The sequence below is a fragment of the Megalopta genalis genome, chromosome 5 (genome assembly GCF_051020955.1).
Source record: "Megalopta genalis isolate 19385.01 chromosome 5, iyMegGena1_principal, whole genome shotgun sequence".
Taxonomy (NCBI): domain Eukaryota; kingdom Metazoa; phylum Arthropoda; class Insecta; order Hymenoptera; family Halictidae; genus Megalopta; species Megalopta genalis.
In genome coordinates, this window is record NC_135017.1 from 18,064,309 (window position 1) to 18,088,981 (window position 24,673).

A 24,673-nucleotide genomic window follows, 5' to 3' on the forward strand; every position below is an offset into this window, starting at 1 on the left:
GTGGGAAAAGGACGCGAAGAAACACAAGTCTCCGGAAAGTGAGAGAGAGGAAGAGAGAGAGAGAGAGGAAAGCTCTCTGGCTCGACAACTTCTCCGGCAGTGTTTCGGGGGCTGTCTAATAGTGTCGGAAGAAGGAGGATCCATTGAATCGTGACGCGGTATCGGGCACAAAGATCGGGAACAAAAGAAAGCTCCTATCCCCCAGCGCCGCTGGGATTTCGGTCGTCGTCGCGACCCGGGAAAATCGATAGCCGCGTATTTTCGCAGCGTTTCCACCGCTGCGATCCATAAAAGAAGCATGCGTGTCCTAGGTATAAGCCGGCGAAATGCATTTTCGGTGTCGCGTTGTACTCCGCCGCTTTTAGAGCCAGCCCGAGAGCACGGAATCTTTCAGATTTTTCATCTCGCCGGCGATCGTGCCTTCCTGGATCTTCGGATCAATGCCGCGGGTTATCGCTGTATCGTTAGTTGGATTTAGAGGGGTTTTCTATGGTGGTTTTGGGTGACATTTTTAAGAGATGCTTCGAGAGAAATGCTACGAGAAATTCTCCTATGCAGCAATTAATTTTTCTTAAAGCAATTCTTGAGAGCAGTTCTTCAGAAGAATGTTCAAGGGTAATATTCGAAAGTAATGTTTAAGATCGATATTCGAGAGTAATATTGAAGGGCAATGTTCGAGAACAATATTGAAGAGCGATATTCAGCAATAATATTCAAGAGCTATATTCAAGAATAATATTCAAGAGCAATATTCAAGAATAATATTGAAGAGCTTTATTTAAGAATAATATTCAAGGGCAATATTTTCAAGACTAATATTCAAGATCGATGTTGGAGAGCAATATTGAAGGGCTATATTCAAGAGCAATATCCAAGAATACTATTGAAGAGCAATATTCGAGGATAATATTCAAGATCAATGTTCAAGAGCAATATTCAGCAATGATATCCAAGATCTTTATTTAAGAATAATATTCAAGACTAATATTCAAGATCGATGATGGAGAGCAATATTGAAGGGCTATATTCAAGAGCAATATCCAAGGATATTATTGAAGAGCAATATTCCAGGATAATATTCAAGATCAATGTTGAAGAGCAATATTCAGCAATGATATCCAAGAGCTTTATTTAAGAATAATATTCAAGGACTATATTCAAGACTAATATTCAAGATCGATGTTGGAGAGCAATATTGAAGGGCTATGTTCAAGAGCAATATCCAAGAATATTATTGAAGAGCAATATTCGAGGATAATATTCAAGATCAATGTTGAAGAGCAATATTCAGCAATAATATTCAAGAGCTTTATTTAAGAATAATATTCAAGGACTATATTCAAGACTAATATTCAAGATCGATGATGGAGAGCAATATTGAAGGGCTATATTCAAGAGCAATATCCAAGAATATTATTGAAGAGCAATATTCAAGGATAATATTCAAGATCAATGTAGAAGAGCAATATTCAAGAGCTTTATTTAAGAATAATATTCAAGAGCAATATTCAAGACTAATATTCAAGATCAATGTTGGAGAGCAATATTGAAGAACTATATTCAAGAGAAACATCCAAGAATATTATTGAAGAGCAATATTCAAGAATAATATTCAAGATCAATGTTGGAGAGCAATATTCAGCAATAATATTCAAGAGCTTTATTCAAGAATAATATTCAAGAGCAACATCCAAAAGCAATATTCGAGAGCAACGTCCAAGAACAATATTCAAGAGCAATTTTTAATCGGACGTTTCAAGAACAAACCGTGTCAATTTTTAACAAAGCCAACGAAGTTCGAAGCGTGCAGTTCTCGCAGCGACAGCGATGCTCGATGCCGACGTATAAAATTCCGGAAAAATCGGTCGCCATTTTCCTTGAAGCCTTTCTGCAACGAACGCTACACGTTTATGGGACAGAGTCGGCGTCGATCGGTCATTCGACCGCGGCCACGACAACAAGGCAATAAAGATTCCGTATCGACGAGCATTGGCAACAGTTAATCGGCGTTGGCTCCGAAACTGGAAACCAACATCGGGGCATCGTGTTCATGAATAATACATCGGTCCGGTGCAACGGCCCGGCCCGGCCCGCTCAAATAGACCAGAGGCGAACTCTAAATGGTTTGTATCAACGGCGGAAACGCACGCGACGTCGATCGCGCGCGATAATAATTCAATTTAATAGAGGGAACGCGCCCGATTCAATGATTCAATGATTCTTGCCGGCACCGCGGGATCCGCGGCACGACCATAAGCGCGCAAGAATTTAGGATACGCTGCCGCGAGGCGAACGATTATTCTTGCCGTTCCGCGCGAGAAGAATTATTATATTCTTATCATTGCATTCTCGCCGTTCCACGGAATCGTCGGATGTTGTACGAGCGTGCCTCCGGTTCGATCATTTCGGGCACGGCGCGCGGTATATTTTCTGGGCGAACGGAGGCCGTGCATCGTGCGCCCTGGGGATTTAACATTAGCTAATATTAGCTGCCGGACCGAACATGTTAATGCAAATGCGAATGATTCGCGCCGCGAATGATTCTCGAACGTTTCCTGGCTGCTCCTCTTTTCCTGCCGTCTTATCAGTTTCTCGTTTTCGGATGCCATTTCCATTATTTCTCCATTACCGCGTGTTCCTTTCTCATCGCGTCGAGTCGGTTTCCGTGCGATATTACTCCCCGGGGAAGTCGTAAGGAGCATCGCGAACGAGTCCAGGGTTCTGCGGAAATTTTTGGGTCTCCGGAACAATATTAGAGCCGCGGCGAAGGTTTCGTAGACTCTCGAAAAATTGTTTGGGACTCGGCAGAGATTCTGAGGCCCTCGGAAAAATTCTTGCGACTGGTAATTCGGAGACGATTCAAAGGCAATTCGGAGACGATTCAAAGGCAATTCGGAGATGATTCAAAGGCGATTCAAAGGCAATTCGGAGACGATTCAAAGACGATTCGAAGGCAATTCGGAGACGATTCAAAGGCAATTCGGAGACGATTCAAAGGCGATTCGAAGGCAATTCGGAGACGATTCAAAGACGATTCGAAGGCAATTCGGAGACGATTCAAAGGCAATTCGGAGACGATTCAAAGGCGATTCGAAGGCGAAACGCCTCTTGCTGAACGTTCGGCAAGATTGTGGAGCTTCTGGGAAAAATTTGTGGAGCCTCCAGAAAAGTTGCAGGATCGTTGGAAAAATTCTAGGACCTCGGACAAGATTTCGGAACATTAAAAACAGATTCGGGGATCGCCTGTGAACGTTTAGGACCCTTCGGAAAACTGACGATCTTTCGACGGACATAGGTCGATGCTTTTCTAATAGAAAACGTCGAGCTTTCGTTAACACTTTGTCGACCGCTAGCCTATTTATCGGCTTTTCGATTGCCAATGTTTATCGATCGCTAGCCTATTAATCGGCTTTTCGATTGCCAATGCTTATCGACCGATAGCCTATTAATCGACTTTTAGCTATCGACGGTTTTCGCTTCTTTACTGTTTTGTTAGTAGCTGACCTCCTGTATGCTGACCTCCCCATATCCTTATGAATTATAATTATAATAATAATTATTATTTATTATTATTTTTAAAGGAATAAGCACAACACAATGAATAGCGAAAATTTAGCCGGTACTGGGAGCAAATGCGCGCGCGACTAAGCCAGTCCATACTGAGTGGCAGCCTCAACCACGACCGGACGATAAAGTGTTAACAAAGTGTTCCGATATCTCCGAAAATAACGGAGATTCGCAGGTGGTCATCTTCGGCCGAGATTCCTAGCACGTTGTAAACGAATCCGTCGCGTTAGACCGCCGTTCTACGATCGAACAAAACGGATAGGTCGCGTGCGGCAGGTAAAACGAACGAATAAATTCAATGTAGGAACAATATTGAATTCGTCGAGGAGCGTCGACGAACAGGCCGCCCCGCCGGGGCATTATTAAAAATTGCTCTCGGTTAACGTCGAATCGTTTGGCTCTATCACGGGCAGGCCGAGGGCCGGGAAAACACGGGGCGACGTATTATTTGGCGGAACGACGTCGCATAAAGAGGGTTCGCCGGCAGTAAAATGGCGTAGGACGTCGCGGAGATAAAGCTATGATGAAAAGTGGCGGGACGACGAGCGGAATAACGATGGCGTGGCCCCGTGTGACGCAAACCTCGCCTCGTCGAACCGAAATCCCGACGATCCGACGGGGATCCCCGGCTCGTGCGGTCCGTTTTTACGACGACGACGGATCCCCGGCGGGCGAACCGACGGAGACACCCTCGGCCACGGGGCCGCCATCTTGGCCGGGCCTCGACAACAAGGTTCCAGTTAGAAATCCGATCGACTGTCGCTGAAATCGTGGAGTATGTGGAAAGTATGCAGAGTGTCCGAAAATTATGGTATTTCCGGGAACAGAGGGGTTCCCGAGGTCATTCGAAGCAACTTTTTCCTTTGCGAAAATGCGATCCGCGGCTTCGTTCACGAGTTATCAGCGAAAAACAGTGACCAATGAGAGGCGAGGTCAGCTGGCGCGAGGCGGCGGCCGAGCCAATCAGCGGAACTGGACATCGCGCGCTCGTTGACTGGCCCGCCTAGCGTCAGCCGAGCTCGCCTCTCGTTGGTCCACTGTTTTTCGCTGATAACTCGTAAACGAAGCCGCGGATCGCATTTTCGCAAAGGGAAAAGTTGCTCCAAATTACCTCGGGAACCGCTCGTTCACCGGAAATACCGTCGTTTTGGGACACCCTGTAGAAACGGTATCGTTCCCGCGGGATCCTCGCTGTTTTTCATTCAAACGAGACGGAAACGATCGGGGTCGTTCGCATGCGAATCGTCGGGGTTAGGACTCCGGATCGGAGCGACTCGAACGGACGGCGTTCGCGAGGGGTGCCGAAGGTGAACAGAAGATTATATGGTTCTCTTGAAACTTCGTCGATTTCATCGAAATTTCGTCGGTTACGTCGCGGCATCTATTTTCAGGGTTATGTCGAGGCGATGGGAAGCTCGCGAAAGCGCTGTTATCTTAGAAGTTGCTCGTCCTTTTCGTAGGACGTCCTTGCGAAATTGTTCGGCGACGAGGTCTCGCTGCAGTAACGAGCTTTTTAGACGCGAGTTTGTGGCTCGTTCATAGAAATCGTAGAGATTTTCGCGAGGGTCTCCAAATTATCGCGAGGCATAAACGAAGTTCCAGAAGCGGTGAGACAAGATCGTTCGAAGCTCTCTCTCTCTCTCTCTCTCTCTCTCTTTCTCTTCATTTCTCTCTACCGTTCTCTCGGTCGCAGAAAAAAATCAATTCTCCTCCATTTTTATGAGTTCTTCGCTCCCTCACGACCGGTCGATCGATGTTTATTCGGTCGGCTGTGAAACGAAATAGAGAGAAACAGAGCGAACGAGAGAGAAAGAGAGAGAGAGAGAAAGAGGAGAAAGAAGATAGCGTCGACGGAATGGGAAGAATTAATACTGCCAGGACAGAATGATTAATCGGCGGCGATAACTAGAACGAAGGTCGAGGATCCTGGAGCTCCGGTCCTTTGAGATTCATCGACGGATGAGAAATTAGTCTTGACCGAGATCCCCCGGGAACGATTAGGGCTGCCTAGGAGACGCCGTCGCTGGCCTTCGAATCGTCTTCGAATCGCCTTCGAATCGCCTTTGAATCGCCTTTGAATCGTCTCCGAATTGCCTTTGAATCGTCTCCGAATTGTCTTCGAGTCGCCTTCGAATCGCCTTTGAATCGCCTTCGAATCGTCTCCGAATTGCCTCCGAATTGCCTTTGAATCGCCTCCGAATCGTCTCCGAATTGCCTTCGAATCGCCTCCGAATTGCCTCCGAATTGTCTTTGAATCGCCTCCGAATCGCCTTTGAATCGCCTTTGAATCGTCTCCGAATTGCCTTCGAATCGCTTCCGAATCGTCTCCGAATTGCCTCCGAATTGTCTTTGAATCGCCTCCGAATCGCCTTTGAATCGCCTTTGAATCGCCTTTGAATCGCCTTTGAATCGTCTCCGAATTGCCTTCGAATCGTCTCCGAATTGCCTTCGAATCGCTTCCGAATCGTCTCCGAATCACCTCCGAATTGCCTTCGAATCGCCTCCGAATCGCTTCCGAATCGCTTCCGAATCGCCTTCGAATCGTATCATTGCTTAATTAATGATTAATACACTTAACAGTCCTCGTTCGCACCCTCCCCCATACTTTTCCATCGGGGGCGAGAATTTTCCGCGAATTTTAAACAACGTCGAAGTCGAAGAAGCCCTTTCTTCGCGATTTGTTCTTCCCGACGGAATATTCGGCAAGCCGCGCGGAATTTTCGTTCCCTCGGGGCACCGGCGTGCGCATCCCTTAAGTGCATCTCGAAATTAGCGCAATAGATAAGACGCTTTTCTGCCGGGGCAAATTCTCCTCTCGGACGTTCTGCTTTCACTGAATTAATTATTTCGAACCGTAAGCTCTCTCGACTCTCGCGGGATAAAATGCTACCTGTGTTATTAAAACCACTTTGCTTCCTTCTTGGAAGAATTTTTTCGAACGGACTTCGAACATTTTTGAAACAGAGTTTGTAATTCTCGGAAGATCCGATCTCCGGGGTATCATTTGAACATCTTCCACGCTGTTGGAATATAAAGAAAAATATCGCAACGAGCGATTCTTGAAATATTCGCGATACTTCGTGCAGAACAAAAATTATCTAAGGCAATTGTGAGAAGCAGAAATTATATGAAAATGTATTTTCGCTTTTAACTATTTTAATGAGTCGAGAATGGCGTAACAATGCATTTATATTTTCCAAATTTCGTTACTGTTTCGTATTTCATCTATTCGTGAACGAAATAAATGACATGTAAGCGAAATAATAAACGAAATAATAAATAAAATAATACGTGAAATATAAATGAAATAAATAAATAAAGTATAAATGAAATAAATGAAATGTAATTGAAATAAATAAATAAAGTATAAATGAAATAAATGAAATGTAATTGAAATAAATAAATGAAACACGAATAAAATAAACAAAATAATAAACGAAATAAATAAATACACATACGTAATTGAATAGCATGGTTGCAAACTATTGGAATAAGAGTTAAGATACGGTCCCTTCGTGGACGCGCACGTCGAAGGGTTGAAACGAGTTCGATATCTCGAATTCAGCTGGTACTATCAGGGTTGTTCGCCCTGGAGCCGGGAAGGTCGCGACACGCGAGATCAAAGCGGGTCGATTACACGGTGGCCGGTCACCAGGTGAACCGATTCGAAAGTGAAAATCGTCGGCGTGTCTAGACGGGGCCCGGTGCGATCACTTTCCCAGGTGTGCTTGTAAGTGTGTATATAACCTGGTTCGCATCGCTCACGCAACGTTTTCTAGGACACGCTCGGCCTCGAGAGCCGAGCCATTAAAAGCGGCGATCGTCCGGATTACAAACGCCGGCGACCGTTTCCAACGAGCCCGAGGCCCGACTTGGCCCGCGATACATTTCGCATCGCGTTCGCCGATCGACTCGCGATCAATAAACGCCGATCGACTCGCGATTAATAAACGCCGATCGAACGAATCGCAGCGTGGAAGAAATTTTGGCAGAAATTGGCCAAATTCGACCGGCGATAACTCCGCGGAAAATCATCGCAGAATAATCACTATTTCCTCAAATTAAAGCTCGAAACCTCTACTTTAAGATGGTATTTTCAGATCTTAAGTTCGATACACCATCGCCGCTGTAACTCTTCAATTGCGAGGTCATGTTCCTCTTCGTAATCGCATTCGCGATCGTCAAGTTTCACGAAATGCACGGACATTGCAGAATTTTTTTCGGACACGCCGTTTCCGGTCGTACGAAGTCCGATTCTTCCCCTTCGATCTGAAAGAAAAGAAACCAGGCTGCGATTTTTTCTCGCGAAGTTACAGCGCTTTGAAGCGACCCACCGTATCTGTGGCGCGAAATCGAAGCTTCCATTGACAGGGTTGCTTCGAAGCGCTGTAACTTCGCGAGAAAAAATCGCAGCCGGGTTTCTTTTTTTTTAGATTGAAGAGGAAGAATCGAGCTTCGCGCCTCCGCGAACGGCGTCCCCGAAAAAAATTCTGCGAGATCCGTGCGCCTCGTCGAACTTGGCAGTTGCCGTCGGAAGTAGACGAAAGAAATCCTGTCGGCGATCCACGCTCGTCGAAGATCGATGGGAACGAGATCGAGAAGCCTGCTTGGGGGACCGTGTCGAGTTCGTGGACAACGACGAAATCGCGTGAGAAGGACAGATTCGCGGAAGAGATATCCGTGGGCACGGGATTCGTGCGATAGCCGTAACAAAGTCGATCGGCGATGTTACAATCGCGTCACGGTGATACGGGGGTCGTCGCAGCGATGGTTATATTAACCCTAGAAAGATAACCATATGACAACGTACGTAAAAGATAACCATACGCTTCAGAGGCGCATGCTTTTCTAAGGCGTCAATTTTATACTAACAATGGATATTTATTTAAGTTGATCTAGTCATTTTAAAGGTTTGGCATTATTGTCAAAATAAAATGCATTTATATTATATTGTTTTATATTTTCAGTAATTTTAAACTTAAATCACTAGACCTCTATGAAAAATTAACAAAAATCAACAGTCTTCGCAGGCGCCTCTGCAACGTAGGTCATCTTTCTCGGGTTAAAGGCCGGGCTTAATTTTAGACGCGCACAACCGGCCGGTTTGCGTGCAGGGGCGGTCACGGTGTTTGGAAATCTCTGCCGCGAGATTTATCTTGCCCGGGGTTTTCGCGGTCTGTCCCGATAAATCACGTAAAAGCCGCGAATTTTTCCGACAGCGTCGACGATGTTCGACGCGATTTATAGTACACACGATGAATCACTTTTCCGACAGGCCCCGAAAATTCCCGCGTCTGTTTCATCGATTCACGGGGTTCTCCATTAACAGCAAACTTTATCTAGCAATCAGAGTGATCGACGCGTGTCGCTTTTCGTAAATAGACTCTCTGCTCGATCGAGAACGCGCGCGAGCGAGCGAGCACGCGGCGCGTCTTCTTCTTCGGTTTCGATTCGACTTTAAACGCGATTTACGGTCCTCTTTACGGCGTTAGCTATGTCCGCGCGAGAAGATGAAAGCCGTCCTCCGACGGTAGCGATATTAAATAATATTTTTTCGCGCGACCTACATTTATTTTTCGCGCGGCTCGCGAGACATTTGCGTACGTTCGAAATCGGAAGCTGAACGCGCGGACTTGTTCGTTGCAATTCGATTTGTACTGCGACTCGCGATTCTTTTTTTTCGATAAAAAAAATAGAAGCTGTTCTCTGTGTGCAAAATAATAAAAATTATGAAGTTCGCTCGTGACTCGTCGAAGTTGAATAAAAATATTTATCGGTGTTAATAATGAAATATTAATATATTATACTTATATTAGATCATCGATATTATATTTATATTTATATTAATATTATATCATCGCTATTATATTTATATTTATATTATATCATCGATATTATATTTATATTTATATTATATCATCGATATTATATTTATATTTATATTGTGTCATCGCTATTATATTTATATTAATATTATATCATCGATATTATATTTATATTAATATTATATCATCGATATTATATTTATATTTATATCATATCATCGACATTATTCGACATTACATCGACGACAATAATACAAAAAATAACAAAATATCAACAATACTTAATGAAACTATATTTCGTTGAAATATACATTTTTTCGTATCGAAGAAATTCGCCGAGAACGCGAGAAGTTTCGGAAATTCTTGCGAGACGATGGAACGGCGAAAGGGTTAATCGGGCAACAATGAACGCTTATGGCCGCCGTCGTGTCGTTAACTCTCATTGTCGACGGGGAAAACAAAAGCCGGGTCCGGGTAAAGGCCGGCGAAAATTTTCGCCTTAGCGAGCTGATCCGGATGAAACGTAGCCAAGGCGGGGTTCGGAAGAGGAGGAGGAGGAGTAGGCGCGATCGGCGTTAAAGAAAAAAGCAGAAGCTGTCGTTTTCTTCCATAAGTTTGCGGGCTCGGTGGATGCGCGTGCGTGAGAGAGCCGGCCTCGATCGATGTGTAGAAATGCACGAGGTATATACGGGGTCCACATGGAGCCGCCAGGAGAACCATCCTCTCCTTTTTCTCTTCGTTGTCTCTCTCTCTCCCCCCTTTCTGTTCCGTTCCCTTCCCCGAAACCGTCTCCGAAATCTTCGATGTATAGCCGAGCTTCTCGATTTCTCGGTTCTCTTCTTCTCTTTCGATTTCTTGGTTTCACGATTTCTCGGTTTCACGATTTCTCGATTTCGCGATTCCTCGATTTCGCGATTTCTCAGCTTCGCGATTTCTCAGTTTCGCGATTTCTCGGTTTCGCGATTTCTCAGCTTCGCGATTTCTCAGCTTTACGATTTCTCAGTTTCGCGATTTCTCAGCTTCGCAATTCCTCGATTTCGCGATTTCTCAGTTTCTCGATTTCGCGATTTCTCAATTTCGCGATTTCTCAGCTTCGCGATTTCTCAATTTCGCGATTTCTCAATTTCGCGATTTCTCGATTTCGCGATTCCTCGATTTCGCGATTTCTCAGCTTCGCGATTTCTCGATTTCGCGATTCCTCGATTTCGCGATTTCTCAATTTCGCGATTTCTCGATTTCGCGATTCCTCGATTTCGCGATTTCTCAGCTTCGCGATTTCTCAGTTTCGCGATTTCGCAATTCCTCGATTTCGCGATTTCTCAGCTTCGCGATTTCTCAGCTTTACGATTTCTCAACTTCGCAATTCCTCGATTTCGCGATTTCTCGGTTTCGCGATTTCTCAGCTTTACGATTTCTCAACTTCGCGATTCCTTAGTTTCGCGATTTCTCAGTTTCGCGATTCCTCGGTTTCGCGATTCCTCAGCTTCGCGATTTCTCAGCTTTACGATTCCTCAGCTTCGCGATTCCTCGGCTTCACGATTCCTCAGCTTCGCGATTTCTCAGTTTCGCGATTCCTTAGTTTCGCGATTTCTCAGCATCGCGATTTCTCGGCCGGCCGAGGTTTCCCCGAATCGTCGGCCCATCGACGGCGAAATTGAATAAGTTGCCACCTTGAATCACGAGTACACCGAACACGGGAGATCCTCGGGAAGGATTCGGGGTCAGCCCCGCTGAATAATTCAGCAGGGGATCGGCCGAATATCGGGAACCGAGGGGAATACAGCACGTTTTTCTATAATGGAATATACAATTTTCATTGTAAGATCCGGTGCCCGGTGCCGGACGGGATCCCTCTGTCCTCCGAGTGGACGATTCAATCGAGTTATTTTCAACCCTTTGTTGGCGCGCCGGGCTCGCGAAGTCACCCCGTTATTGCGTTTCTTGTTAATATAATATTCGTATTAATAATAGATATATTCGTATTCATTCGAGGAATCCCGCTTGTCTTATCTTCTTTCTTTTTACTTATCCGATACTCTGTATCGAGTCATCGCGTACTCTGTACTTCTTTTACGATAATAATAATAATAATAATAATAATAATAATAATAATAATAATAATAATAATTTTTGGAGGGAAGTGGAAAAATCTTTAACAAGATACTCGGGGCATTATTAATATTAATAATAATAATAATAATAATAATAATAATAATATTAATTTTTGGAGGGAAGTGGAAAAATCTTTAACAAGATACTCGGGGCATTATTAATATTAATAATAATAATAATAATAATAATAATAATAATAATAATAATAATATTAATTTTTGGAGGGAAGTGGAAAAATCTTTAACAAGATACTCGGGGCATTATTATTAATAATAATAATAATAATAATAATAATAATAATAATAATAATTTTTGGAGGGAAGTGGAAAAATCTTTAACAAGATACTCGGGGCATTATTAATATTAATAATAATAATAATAATAATAATAATAATAATAATAATAATAATATTAATTTTTGGAGGGAAGTGGAAAAATCTTTAACAAGATACTCGGGGCATTATTAATATTAATAATAATAATAATAAATAATCTCTGTACTTCTATATAATATATTACATTGAAGCAAGTGATAAATATTCTCATTAATTTAAGGAACCGCGGTTATCTTATCTTATCTTTTTCTTTCTCTTCTATCTTAAATCTGGTAAATTTCGTCCGTCATTCCGACCGCTGCTTACTTATTCGACTCTCCGTCCCTCCACCACCTCCCAAGCCTCTGTCCCAGTAAAGTGATTTTCCAGATGACGGTGTTATGGTGGGCCATAGTATCAATTACACGCCGGTTACCCCCTTAACGGCCGCATAAATTCGCCGATATCGAGTACGAAACCACTTGAACACGACGGATATAGAATGGCCGCCGGTTCCTACGTGTGCGTCGATGATTCGCCGGAACGCGCGTCATTTCGAACGACCGTACGGAATTATTCTTCTCTAGATCGCCGACGTTTCGATCCTCGAACGCCACTCGAACCGCGCGGCAACGAATCGCGAATTACGGTAAAATCTCCCTAATCGGCGCGACGGATCGCGCACAAGAATGAACAATTTCGGAGCGGGGGATACGGTTGTTCGAGCCTTGCGGCTCGTTTTTTATAGTCGCCGGGGTCGCGTCGACGACTACAGGGTGTCCCGAAGAAATGTCTCGCAGAGTTCGGAAATGGGAGATTCCTGGGATCATTCGCGAAGCAACTTTTTTCCTTAGCGAGAGAGCAATTTTTATGGAGAATAGAAATTGTCTATATAGCTGTCTCTGTACGATTATTTATATAATTAAATAAATTTATAAATTAAATTAATTATAAGTTATGTCAAGGTTATTATATATATTATATATTATATTATATATTATATTATTATATAATATTATATATAAATATTAATATATAAAATATATATATAAAATATTAATATATTAATATATAATATATAATATTATATATATTATATATTAAATAAATTAAATAAATTTATATAATTATATAAATAAATATACAGACAAGCTATATAGCTATCGTTAGCTGCAAGAAGCAGAAACTAAATAGCGAGTTAATAATTTGTCTATGATATCGTTTCAAATTACAGTAATGTCTCCCTAACTGACGCTCGGATTGCCCCAAAAAATGGACAATTTGGGAAGAGGAGATACCGTTCTTTGAGTGCAAGGATCGAATAATCGTCTCTCTTCTCCCTAAATTGTCCATTTTCGTGGACAATCAGAGCGGTCAATTAGAGAGACATTACTGTAATTCCAAGCAACGGTGATTCGAGGGTAAATAAATCAACGCGAAGAAATATTCCCGTCGCCGGGCAATCGCGTTGGTAATCGCGCGCAGGGAACAACATTCTTTTCCCCATAAAAAAAGATGTCTACCTATCCATAACTCTTTGGACAGTTTGCCTAGCGTGTCGCCAGTAGTACAGAAGCAGAATTAGTCTGTCATAAACAGTCCGTATCTGACTCTTCTCCCCGTGAAACGTTCATCGCGAGAGAGCGAAAGTGCGCACGCACGAGAGAGAGAGAGAGAGAGAGCAGCTCGTCAAGGAACGCTTAATGACGCTTCACACTTGAAAATATAGGGCGTAGCGACAGTAGCTAATAAATTTCTCGGTTTACGAGTTTTTACTATTCTCCTTTTTCTTCCCTTCCTCCGTCGGCCGCCTCACCCCTTCGGTTCCCGTGGTCCTTTTTATTTTGGACCACCTCGACGCTCTGCCACGTTGTCGCGCCGCGTCCGACTTCGTTATTTTCGTTTCTTGCTGGTTCACACGTTGACAGTACGGCTGGATTGCAGCTTGCTCTCGTCTCAGGGATTGTTTAACCCTCGTAGGATGCACCGTTTGCTCGCTAGACAGCCTCGAATCCTTGCGCAATCCCCGTTTGTTGCGCGTCGATCAACTTGCTTCCGGTGGGCCCGTTTTCTTGTTCGATGTTTCTGCTCACCTTTGATCTTCTTGGTCGACCTTGATCTTCTTATTTTTCCATATTCTCCTCTTCTTTCTTCTTCCTTTTCTCTTCTTCCTTTTCTCTTCTTTCTTTTTCTTCTTTTTCTCTTCTTCCTTTTTCTCTTCTTTCTTTTTCTTCTTTTCCTCTTCTTTCTCTTTCTTCTTTTCCTCTTCTTTCTCTTTCTTCTTTTCCTCTTCTTTCTTTTTCTTCTTTTCCTCTTCTTTCTTTTTCTTCTTTTTCTCTTCTTTCTCTTTCTTCTTTTCCTCTTTCTCTTTCTTCTTTTCCTCTTCTTTCTTTTTCTTCTTTTCCTCTTCTTTCTCTTTCTTCTTTTCCTCTTTCTCTTTCTTCTTTTCCTCTTCTTTCTTTTTCTTCTTTTCCTCTTCTTTCTTTTTCTTCTTTTCCTCTTCTTTCTTTTCCTACATCTTCATACCAATCTTAACCCTCCGAGTGCTGACTTAATTGAGAAAGCATAGTAAAAGAAACATCAACTTTCTTCTCTTTTTCTTATCATTTTTATGCCTTTAAGTCGCCGGTTCACGTTACGTTTCTGTAATTAGAATGATATCACATTATATTCGTATTAATCGATCGTGCAACGATCATGGTAGTAGACCGTCCGTGTAATTCTTCCTTCTGGATTGTTGCAGAGACCTAACGAACAACAACATAACAGACATTCCAGTCCGTGCCTTCCATCGAATTTCCAACATCGAAGTCTTGTAAGTACCTATCTGCAAAAGAAGATTACGAAATTATAGCTCTGGTTATTAGATTATTATTATTAAGTCCATTTAATTTTTAATTATTTTTCTAAGCGTCGATTAGGGAGAATTCACTGCGAACAGTAACGAAGAATTTGGGATCAGGAGACGCGATTATCCGGGTCTCGCGACTCGTTTATCATAGTTATCGACAATCGGCGACTATAAATACCATAAAGATAATCGTATCTCCTCTTCCGAAATTTAAGTAAATTTTAATAAAAGAGTTTACTATAATTCGCGGATGAATCATGCGGTGTCCTCTCTCTCTCTCTGTTTTCAGGCTACTCCGACGAAACCGTCTGCAGACGATCGCCGACGATGCGTTCACGAACTTAACGAGCCTTCGAGTATTGTGAGTGTCCCGACCGAGATCGAAACCGAAACGAACGCGCGTCGCACGTTCTTGCGAGATCGAAAAAGAAAGCCAAAAAGAAAAAAAGAAAATAGAAAATAAGAACGAGAAAACGCGTCGGATCGCGTTTTCGGTTCCGTAAACGGGGGCCCAGAAGTTTCGAAACAAAAACGATGGGAATCTCGGCGAGCGTAACGAATTACGTGCGCGGCTGCTGGACAACAGTTCTCTAATTCTTCTCTGATTTGTAGGGAGCTCGATGACAATTATTTAACAAAAATTCCGACCGCGATCGTAAACCTCTCCGGCCTTGAAGACCTGTAAGTGTGCATCGATTAAGTAAAATGTAATTTGACAACTTTTTTTTACATTCTACGACACAACCATTCTCTTCCTATTCTACACATATACATATACATATATATGTATACTACTGCACACTGTATGTTACATATGTATATGTATATGTATATGTATATCGGGTGTCTCGTCTGTCCAGAATCAAGCTCTCGGAGATCATTCTCCGATGTGTTCTTCTCGCATGCTTTCGCGATCGCGTCATTTCTCCCGTCGAAAATCCGATCGCCATTTTGTCGGCACCTTGGCCCGCGCCATTTTGTCGGCACCTTGGCCCGCGCCATTTTGCGTTCACGGTCGAACGATACCGATCCGGATAATCCGAGGCGGCAGAGATATCATCGATAAAAAGAATTCGACTCGCTGCTTTATTGTACATTATTGTAATAATATGATAGTGTTATGTATAATATTAATGTGTACAGAGAATGTTAGATAAATAAAATCATAAGAAATAGTATAGACATTACAGAATGCAACAAATGACAGAACAATAAAATAGTATAGACGATAAAATGCAGAATAAGTGCATAAGAAAATTGTTATGCATAGTGTTATGTATTATGAAAAGTGTTATGTATAATATTAATATCTACAGAAACTGTTAGACAAATAAAATCATAAGAAATAGCACAGACATTACAGAATGCAATAAATGACAGAACAATAAAATAGTATAGACGATAAAATGCAGAATAAGTGCATAAGAAAATTGTTATGCATAGCGTTATGTATTATAAACATATATATATATATATATATATATATATATATATATATATATATATATATATATATAATAACATGATAATAACATGAAAAGTGTTATGTATAATATTAATGTGTACAGAAAATGTTAGATAAATAAAATCATAAGAAATAGCACAGACATTACAGAATGCAACAAATGACAGAACAACAGAATAGTATAAACAATAAAATGCAGAATAATTGCATATAAGAAAATTCCCGAATAAATAAATAACGAGCTACACAACCAGCTAAATAACTAGATAAATGAGTGAACGATGAAAGTAGAACGCAAAGTGGCGGGGGGCAGGGCCGATAGAACGCAAACGTTGAAAAACCGTTGAAGAGATCGCGTGCGCTTGTACATACAGTCGCGTTCTTTAGTTCGCTTGTTTCTCCGTCGAATTGGATAATCGAAGAAAATCGTATCCGTTTATGTTCCGTCCGATTCCGTAGGTCCCTGTCGAACAACAAGATCGAGGCGCTGGACGGCCCGGTGTTCCGGCGGCTCGCTAATCTGTTGTCGCTGGATCTGCGCGGGAATCCGATCAAGGAGATCCACGGGGACGCTTTTCGGGATCTACGGAAGCTCCGTAAGCTGTGAGTACGACGGCGATGCTGCCGGCTTCTTTTTTACGTCCCTCCCAACGGGGGTGGGGTCGTTATTCGGGTGCCGGGGGCTGCTCTCCTCCGTTAACCCTTTCGCTCCGAACGACGGATATATCCGTCATCCATATGAACACTCGCGGAGCCGAACGCCGGATATATCCGACATCCACATGATCGCCTTCTGGGGACGAACGCCGGATATATCCGACATGCTGGTAAAATCGCGACCTAATTTTTGGACTGCACCGCCTCTTGTTACTATTGCGTGAATCTTTTGACGAAACAAACAAACGACAGTCCGAAATAAACGACACACCATTCAAGTTATATTTGTTCTACCCGCATTTCCCATTATTATCGTGTTACATGTCATAAAGGGATAGAAAATCGAAAGTACTAACTTTAGGACTAATTATTATGTATTATGTTTTGTATTATGAATATTATGTTTTATTTTATTACTGTATATTATATATTATTTCTTCACTTTTTCCATTGTTAATGAAACTTTTTTTACCTATTAAATAACTTTATACCTTATGCAGAAATTATAACTATATTGTTTTAAAGAAAAATCCCTTTTCTTCCCAAATACACTATCCACGCGCAATGTGCGGACTGAACCGCCGTAGCGAAAGGGTTAACACGTTCCGTGCCACGTGTACCATCCATGGTACACGCTTGCATGTTTACTTAGCGAACCGAACAAATTGTTTACAAGAAACTTAGAACCGAAGAATCAATTTCCACCGCAAGAATGGGCGTTGATAAGTTTTTGTTACGTTGTTACGTGTACGAGAATTAATAATTGCACGTAATACATCGAGTTTTAGTGAAATATCAAAGCGTGAAGATTCGAGTAAAAAAAGCTCGACACGGAACGTGTTAAAATTGTTGAACATCGCGCTCCAAGATAATTTTTATATTGTAAAAGTCTAGACGTAAGAAATTGTAAAGGTGCTCGGCACGGAACGTGTTAATCGAACACGAAGGAAATTATTATCCGAGATCTCTGCACCCTCAGCACCCTCTTGACGCACCCTGTGCTCGGAACGGGGTCCTCGGGGGTAGCTCGATCCGACTGGAAGCGGCGAATCGCGCGCCGCTCGTGGATAATCCGCTCGAGGAGCACGTAGAGCGCGGCAACCCCCGGCCCCCCGGGGCTTATCGAGATCAGGCGAGATATCAGTTGGTAACGATCTGTCCGTTTCGCAGGATCCTCTCGAACCTGAAGGAGTTACGGATATTCCCGGATCTGAACGGCACACGGTCGTTGGAGGTGTTGAGATTAGACCGGGCCCAGATCAAGGACGTGCCGGGGAATCTCTGCGAGAGCTGCCCGAGATTGAAAAGTCTGTGAGTATGCCACGAACGCGTCGTCCACTGCCGCACCGCTTCCAGAGGGTGCTTCATGGTTTCTGCTTTCAGCGACCTGAAGTCGAATTACCTGGCGGAGATGCCGAACCTGCGGAACTGCAGCGAGCTAAGAGTTCTGTAAGCATTGTTGCTGTTGTTATTATTTCATTTCGATATTTTAATGTTGTCTTAAGTTAAGTGTAATGTAAATTATATTATGATATGCAGCAATATATATTTATTATTAATATATTGGATATAATATATTATTTGTTATATTATTATTGTATTTATTATATTATTATTATTATATTTATTAGACTCTATTTAGCATATATGCAATATATATTCTATCTATTATAATTAATATAATACAAAAGATTAAATTACATCAGATGGTAAATAAAAAACTGTTTTAGTTAGATTCGACGGTTCGGGTTCGTTTCTTTATTATTATACTATTACTATACTATTATTACATTTATTATACTATGTAGTATATATGCAATATATTCTATCTGTTATAATTAATATAATATAAATTATTAGATTACATCAGATGTTACAACATTAAATTGTTATAGCATTAAATTACATCAGATGGTAAATAAAAAACTGTTTTAATTAGATTCGACGGTTCGGGTTCGTTTTTTTATTATTATACTATCATTACACATTTATTATACTATTTGGTATATACACAATATATTCTATCTATTATAATTAATGCAATATAAATTATTAAATTACATCAGGTGTTACGACATTAAATTGTTATAGCATTAAATTACATCAGATGATAAATACAAAACTGTTTTAGTTAGATTCGACGGTTCGGGTTCGTTTTTTATTTGTGCTTATGTATTTCGTTCGTTTGGTTCACGCGATCTGCTCTTCCGTTCAGGGACCTGGCCAGCAACCAGATCTCCTCGCTGATGGACGAGCCGTTCCGGGGGCTGAGCCTGCTGCACGATCTTCTTCTGTCGAACAACAGGCTCAGAATCGTCTCCAGCGAGTCGTTCGTCGGCCTGTCGAAGCTGCAGGTGTTGTAAGTAGCGCCCGTTGTAACTAGTCCGGCGAAGATGGCTCAACGCTATCGTCTTGAAAAAGAGGGTTCGATGTTCCAGAGATCTGGAGAGCAATTACATCGAGTACATACACCCGGACGCGTTCAAGGAGACCAAACACCTAGAAGACTTGTAAGTGGATCCCGTCTTGGACGCGATTTGGATCGAGTGGATCGGAGATTTTAAACCTCCGCGATTTGGCATTGACACAGTTTCCTCTGCCGAAGCTTCGGGATGGAAGCTGGTGTCCTATCGGAGTCGTTTCCCGACAGTTTCGCTAGCAGCTGGCTTCATCGACAGATTAGGAACTTTTATAAATCCATTTTCATCGATCACCAATGTTCTGTATCGATTGCAATCGTTGTAAATGAAAGTACAATAAATTCTCCCGAATTTTCCTTCAACTTTTGTAAACGAAAATCGACAATTTGGGAGGAAGAGACACGATTATTCGAGCCAAGAGTTCTGTAAATATTGTTTAATTTTAATATTATTTTAAATTCAATATAATATAAATGATTAAATTTAGTATTATTTTAATATTATTTTTATAGTGGCTGGATTGTCAGTAAGGCTCGAATAATCGTATCTCTTCTTCCCAAATTGTCCATTTTTATTTGCAAGCCGAAGGGGGAAAATTAGGGAGAATTTACTGCGAACGGGGAAGAAGCAATGTACACTAAGACACACACGTACAAGAAAGCAAAAATAGTCTCAGTCTACTTGAGAAATTATCCAGGATCAGGAGTTTCTGATCAACGTAATTGTAACATAATTCTAGTGCAAGGAGTTCAGTGTTTCAAATTGCGCCTACCCAGTTGCAAGTACATAAATTCCACAGTTTATTTATCGGTACGCCTTTCAATTCCCTGCTAAAGCTGGCTGAGACGCTTACAAAACCTCGAGGAAATTATTCCAAAAGATCACGGCTTGCACGCGGACGCCTCGATGGATTATTTGATGAATTATATTATATTATTATATTATTATTATATTGTATTATTATATTATTATTATATTATTATTATATTATATTATATTATATTATATTATATTATATTATACTATATTATATTATATTATATTATATTATATTATATTATATTATATTATATTATACTATATTATATTATACTATATTATATTATATTATATTATACTATATTATATTATATTATATTATAAATTATTATAGAGAACAATCTATTGACTCGAGAATCTGTTGCAGGAATCTAGGGAACAACGTGTTCCCCGCACTGCCAACGCTAGGGCTGTCCGGTCTGCTGCACCTGAAGACGTTCAACAACCCAGCCCTGAGGGAGTTCCCGTCGCCGGACAGGTTCCCAAGGGTGCAGACCATGGTGCTCTCGTACGCTTACCACTGCTGCTCGTTCCTGGCCATCGAGGTGGAGGAGCCGGTCACGAAATCCTCCGTTCAAGAATCGATCCTGTATCCCACCGACAACGAGTTCGACATGAGTCTGTGGAACACGAGCTTCTCCGATATCTGGCCGCAGCTGAGTAAGTGGCCGGGCGTCGTCCACCGTGTTCTATCGTCGCCACTGTCACCGTCGACACGAGCCCCTCCTCTCCCGCTGAAATTATTTCGACAATCAGTTCGATGGTTCACAGCTTGGCTGGCACCTTGGTCGCCGTTTTAGTTGCTTCTGCTCGATTGATCTGCGCGCTTCGCCCGACACTTAAATGCTGCAAAGCACTGTAACACTCTCGACGGTCCGTCCTAACACTCTCAGACCCCAAGAAGAATGTCCGAGATATAGATATACATATGTAGTTCGATAGATTTCATGGGCATTCATTTTACCTCATTCAACGCATAATTATTATTATTATTATTATTATTATTATTATTATTATTATGTCGTTCGAAACGCTTTCCGCAAACTTCGCTTTGAGCTCCAACCCCGTGAAACACATATATATGTATATATACACACATTCACCCAAAAATTGTCTCGACGTCCCCCGAATACTTTGCAGCACTGAAGTGATGACGTTTGTTTAGATAACATGACCGACAAATTCGGCTCGCAAATAAATGAACTTCTGGCTAACTTTGGTACAGATTTTACGTACCCCGGTAACCTGCCCTCATATGTTGAGGATTATTTTGAGGAGCAGAACGACCGTGTTACGCTGCCTGCGCAGACACTACCGTCACGGGTTCAATGCCTGCCTCAGCCGGGTAGGTCAGCTCTTCTATGCTGAACCCTCTAATGGTATCCCGGAATCTTCCAACGCCCCGTAATCTTGATCTTCTATGCACTGTAAAAATGACTCTGTAGCGAATATTTCACGACGTCGTTAGAAAGACCAAAAAGCGTCTTTCGCCGGGATACCATTTCAGGATTCGCGTTCTTGCGTGTCCTATAAAAAAGTAGATTTTAGATTTTTGTCTGACGTTGTTCCGCGCGTTGTTTCCAGGTCCTTTCTTGCCATGCCAAGATTTATTCGACTGGTGGACGCTGCGTTGCGGGGTATGGGTTGTCTTTCTACTCGCCATGCTGGGGAACGGCACTGTCGTGTTCGTATTAATATTCTCCAGAAGCAAAATGGACGTTCCCCGGTTTCTCGTTTGCAATCTGGCCGCCGCGGACTTCTTCATGGGCATATATCTAGGTGAGGAATATTTTGAGTAATATATATATTAATTACTCAGAAAATATTATATAATATTATATTATATTATATATAATTATATTATTAATATTATATTATATTATATATAATTATATTATTAATATAGTATTATATTATATTATATAATTACATTATTAATATAGTATTATATTATTAATATAATATTACATTATATATAATATATTATTATTAATATTATATAATATTTTCTGAGTAATACCCACCCTGAGTGGGTGACTATTATTCGAGTAATATCTTCCACCGTGACAACCAATCGCAGCAAAAGCAAAACGTGTGTGACCAACGTTCCGAATTTCAGGTCTCCTGGCAGTGGTGGACGCCTCGACGTTGGGCGAGTTCCGCATGTACGCGATTCCCTGGCAAACGTCGGCCGGTTGCCAGCTAGCCGGGTTCCTCGGCGTCCTCAGCTCCGAACTGAGCGTGTACACCCTGGCGGTGATCACGATGGAGAGGAATTACGCGATAACCCACGCGATGCACCTGAACAAACGGTTGTCCTTGAAGCACGCCGGCTACATAATGACGATCGGCTGGTGTTTCGCACTGTCGATGGCCGCCCTGCCGCTGGTCGGTGTCTCCGACTACCGAAAGTTCGCCATATGCCTGCCGTTCGAGACGAACGGCAACGCTGCTCTAGCCTACGTGATCTTCCTGATGCTGATCAACGGAGTCGCGTTTCTGATCCTGATGGGCTGCTACCTGAAGATGTACTGCGCGATCCGTGGCTCCCAGGCGTGGAACTCGAACGACTCCCGCATAGCCAAGCGAATGGCTCTGTTAGTGTTCACGGACTTTCTCTGCTGGTCCCCCATAGCGTTCTTCTCCCTGACCGCCACGTTCGGGTTGCAGCTGGTCTCACTGGAGCAGGCGAAGGTGTTCGCCGTGTTCGTGCTGCCGTTGAACTCCTGCTGCAACCCGTTCCTGTACGCGATCCTGACGAAACAGTTCAAGAAGGACTGCGTGCTGATTTGCAAGGCGATCGAGGAGTCCCGGGTGACTAGGGGGATCGGTAGATGCCGGCACAGCTCGAACTTCAGCAACCGGCAGACCCCGGTGAACACTAACAGCCTGATGGACCGGTCGTCCAGAGACAATCAGACGCCGTGCGCGTGCAACTCGAGGCTGCTCGAGCCCGGACAGTGCTCGGGCTACAGGCGATGGGGCACCAGGATACTGTGGCCCTGCGCGAAGGACACCAGGCCACGTCACAACCGGAGCGACCAGTACGCCTATCAGATCGCCGAGATCCAACAGAAACAGCACAAGAGAGCCTCCTCGGTGTCATCCAGCGAGAACTTCTCCTCGTCGCGATCGGACTCCTGGCGGCAGACCCATCATTGCGGCATACCACTGCGCTTGCTGGACCCCAAGAGAAGAGCCTCGTCCTGGCTGATCACAAGGAAACCGTCGCAGGACTCGAATCTCAGCTCGTCCAGAAACGATTCCTCCGGTTCTGCTACCACCGCTAGTACCAGCACCTGGAGGATTTCGCGATCGAGCGCGTCCTTGGAGATCGCTGCGAGGACCACGCCTAGGCCAGCCAGGTCGAAGCCGAGGCTCACGAGGCAACTCGCCATCCAGGAGCCAGAACCACCCGGCTCGCCCAGCAGGCTCGCGGTTAGGCTACTCGCGACCATACCGTCCGCCGCCGAGACCAGCGACCAACAGGACGACGATAACGCGCCGCAGAATTAGAGACGCGCTCTTCTGTTCACAGTGTTTGAGACCGCGCACGGCGGACTTGGCTCCGTTCAGACCCCCCGGAGGCACGTGTACTCCGTTTAAATTCGAATCTGGCAGCCAGGTCGAATCATTACTTATAATATAGTTACTTATTTATAAGTAACTATATATATATAGTTAGTTAATATTATATTAACTTTATTATATATATATATATATATATATATATATATATATATATATATATACATATATATATTATATTAATATTATATTAACTCTATATAGTTAGTTAATATAATATTAGTAATATAATATTACTGTATATATAGTTAGTTAATATTATATTAATATTATATATATTATATTATATTAATATTATATATATTATATTATTTTAATATTATATTAACTATATTATATACTATATTATATTAACTATATAGTTAGTTAATACAGTTAGTTAATATAATATTATAATAGTTACTTATATTTCTGGTCCAATGAGAAGATTTAGCAAGCTGGAAAATACGTAAAGGAAAATTGCTGTCTAAGAATTTGAATAGATACCATGGAAACGATAAAATAGTCCGCCGTGCGAGGGTTAAGAGAGTCTCGAAGGGTTTCAGTATTAAGTCCTAAATGGATGCGTGTATTGTTGGTCGAGCTGTTCCTGTCGATACCGGTCCATCCGGAGGAACCAACAGCAATAGATCAGGTAGCAATCGAGCCAAATTTCGGAAACTCGACGTAACATCTCCTCACGTATCGAAACTGAGAGATGAGAAATGAGATGCTGACCGATTCGAAAGATGATTGGAAACAATTGTTAATTGTCTAGTTTTCTGATTGGGTTTCCTTAATGTTTGGAAAAAGCACGAACCGCCCTATATCACAGCATTTCTATCTTAAGCAGAATCGTCGTATACGATCCAAGCTGACAGAAAGTGCAAGTTCGATCTTCATCGTCGACCGTCCCCGTTTGCACTAGACAGGTGCAGTCGATGCATACTGTAGTCGCATTTGTCCTAGACACAGCTGATAAATGGAACGAGGCTTCGCGTTAACTGCCCTATACGAGAAAAAAAAACAGATATTGTATTCGATGAGATAGCGACGGAAGCTGCGAGTCAAGGAGT

General features: G+C 42.4%; 1 protein-coding gene across 3 annotated transcripts in view; it reads left to right on the forward strand.

Moving 5' to 3' along the window:
- Window positions 1-23,678, forward strand: part of rk (G-protein coupled receptor rickets) — a 49,839-nt gene extending 26,161 nt beyond the window's left edge. The window contains exons 2-13 of one of the 3 annotated variants that reach the window (XM_033470373.2): window positions 14,562-14,633; window positions 14,959-15,030; window positions 15,282-15,350; window positions 16,594-16,737; window positions 17,962-18,102; window positions 18,175-18,240; window positions 19,007-19,150; window positions 19,230-19,301; window positions 20,398-20,690; window positions 21,196-21,375; window positions 21,615-21,809; window positions 22,150-23,678. In XM_033470373.2, the coding sequence (XP_033326264.1) occupies window positions 14,562-14,633; window positions 14,959-15,030; window positions 15,282-15,350; window positions 16,594-16,737; window positions 17,962-18,102; window positions 18,175-18,240; window positions 19,007-19,150; window positions 19,230-19,301; window positions 20,398-20,690; window positions 21,196-21,375; window positions 21,615-21,809; window positions 22,150-23,546 (2,845 nt within the window). In that variant the 3' untranslated portion in view covers window positions 23,547-23,678. Of the gene's footprint in view, window positions 1-14,561; window positions 14,634-14,958; window positions 15,031-15,281; window positions 15,377-16,593; window positions 16,738-17,961; window positions 18,103-18,174; window positions 18,241-19,006; window positions 19,151-19,229; window positions 19,302-20,397; window positions 20,691-21,195; window positions 21,376-21,614; window positions 21,810-22,149 lie in introns of those variants that run through there. The other 2 variants (XM_033470374.2, XM_033470375.2) reach the window with 2 other exon arrangements.
- The last annotated feature ends 995 nt before the right edge of the window (window positions 23,679-24,673 follow it).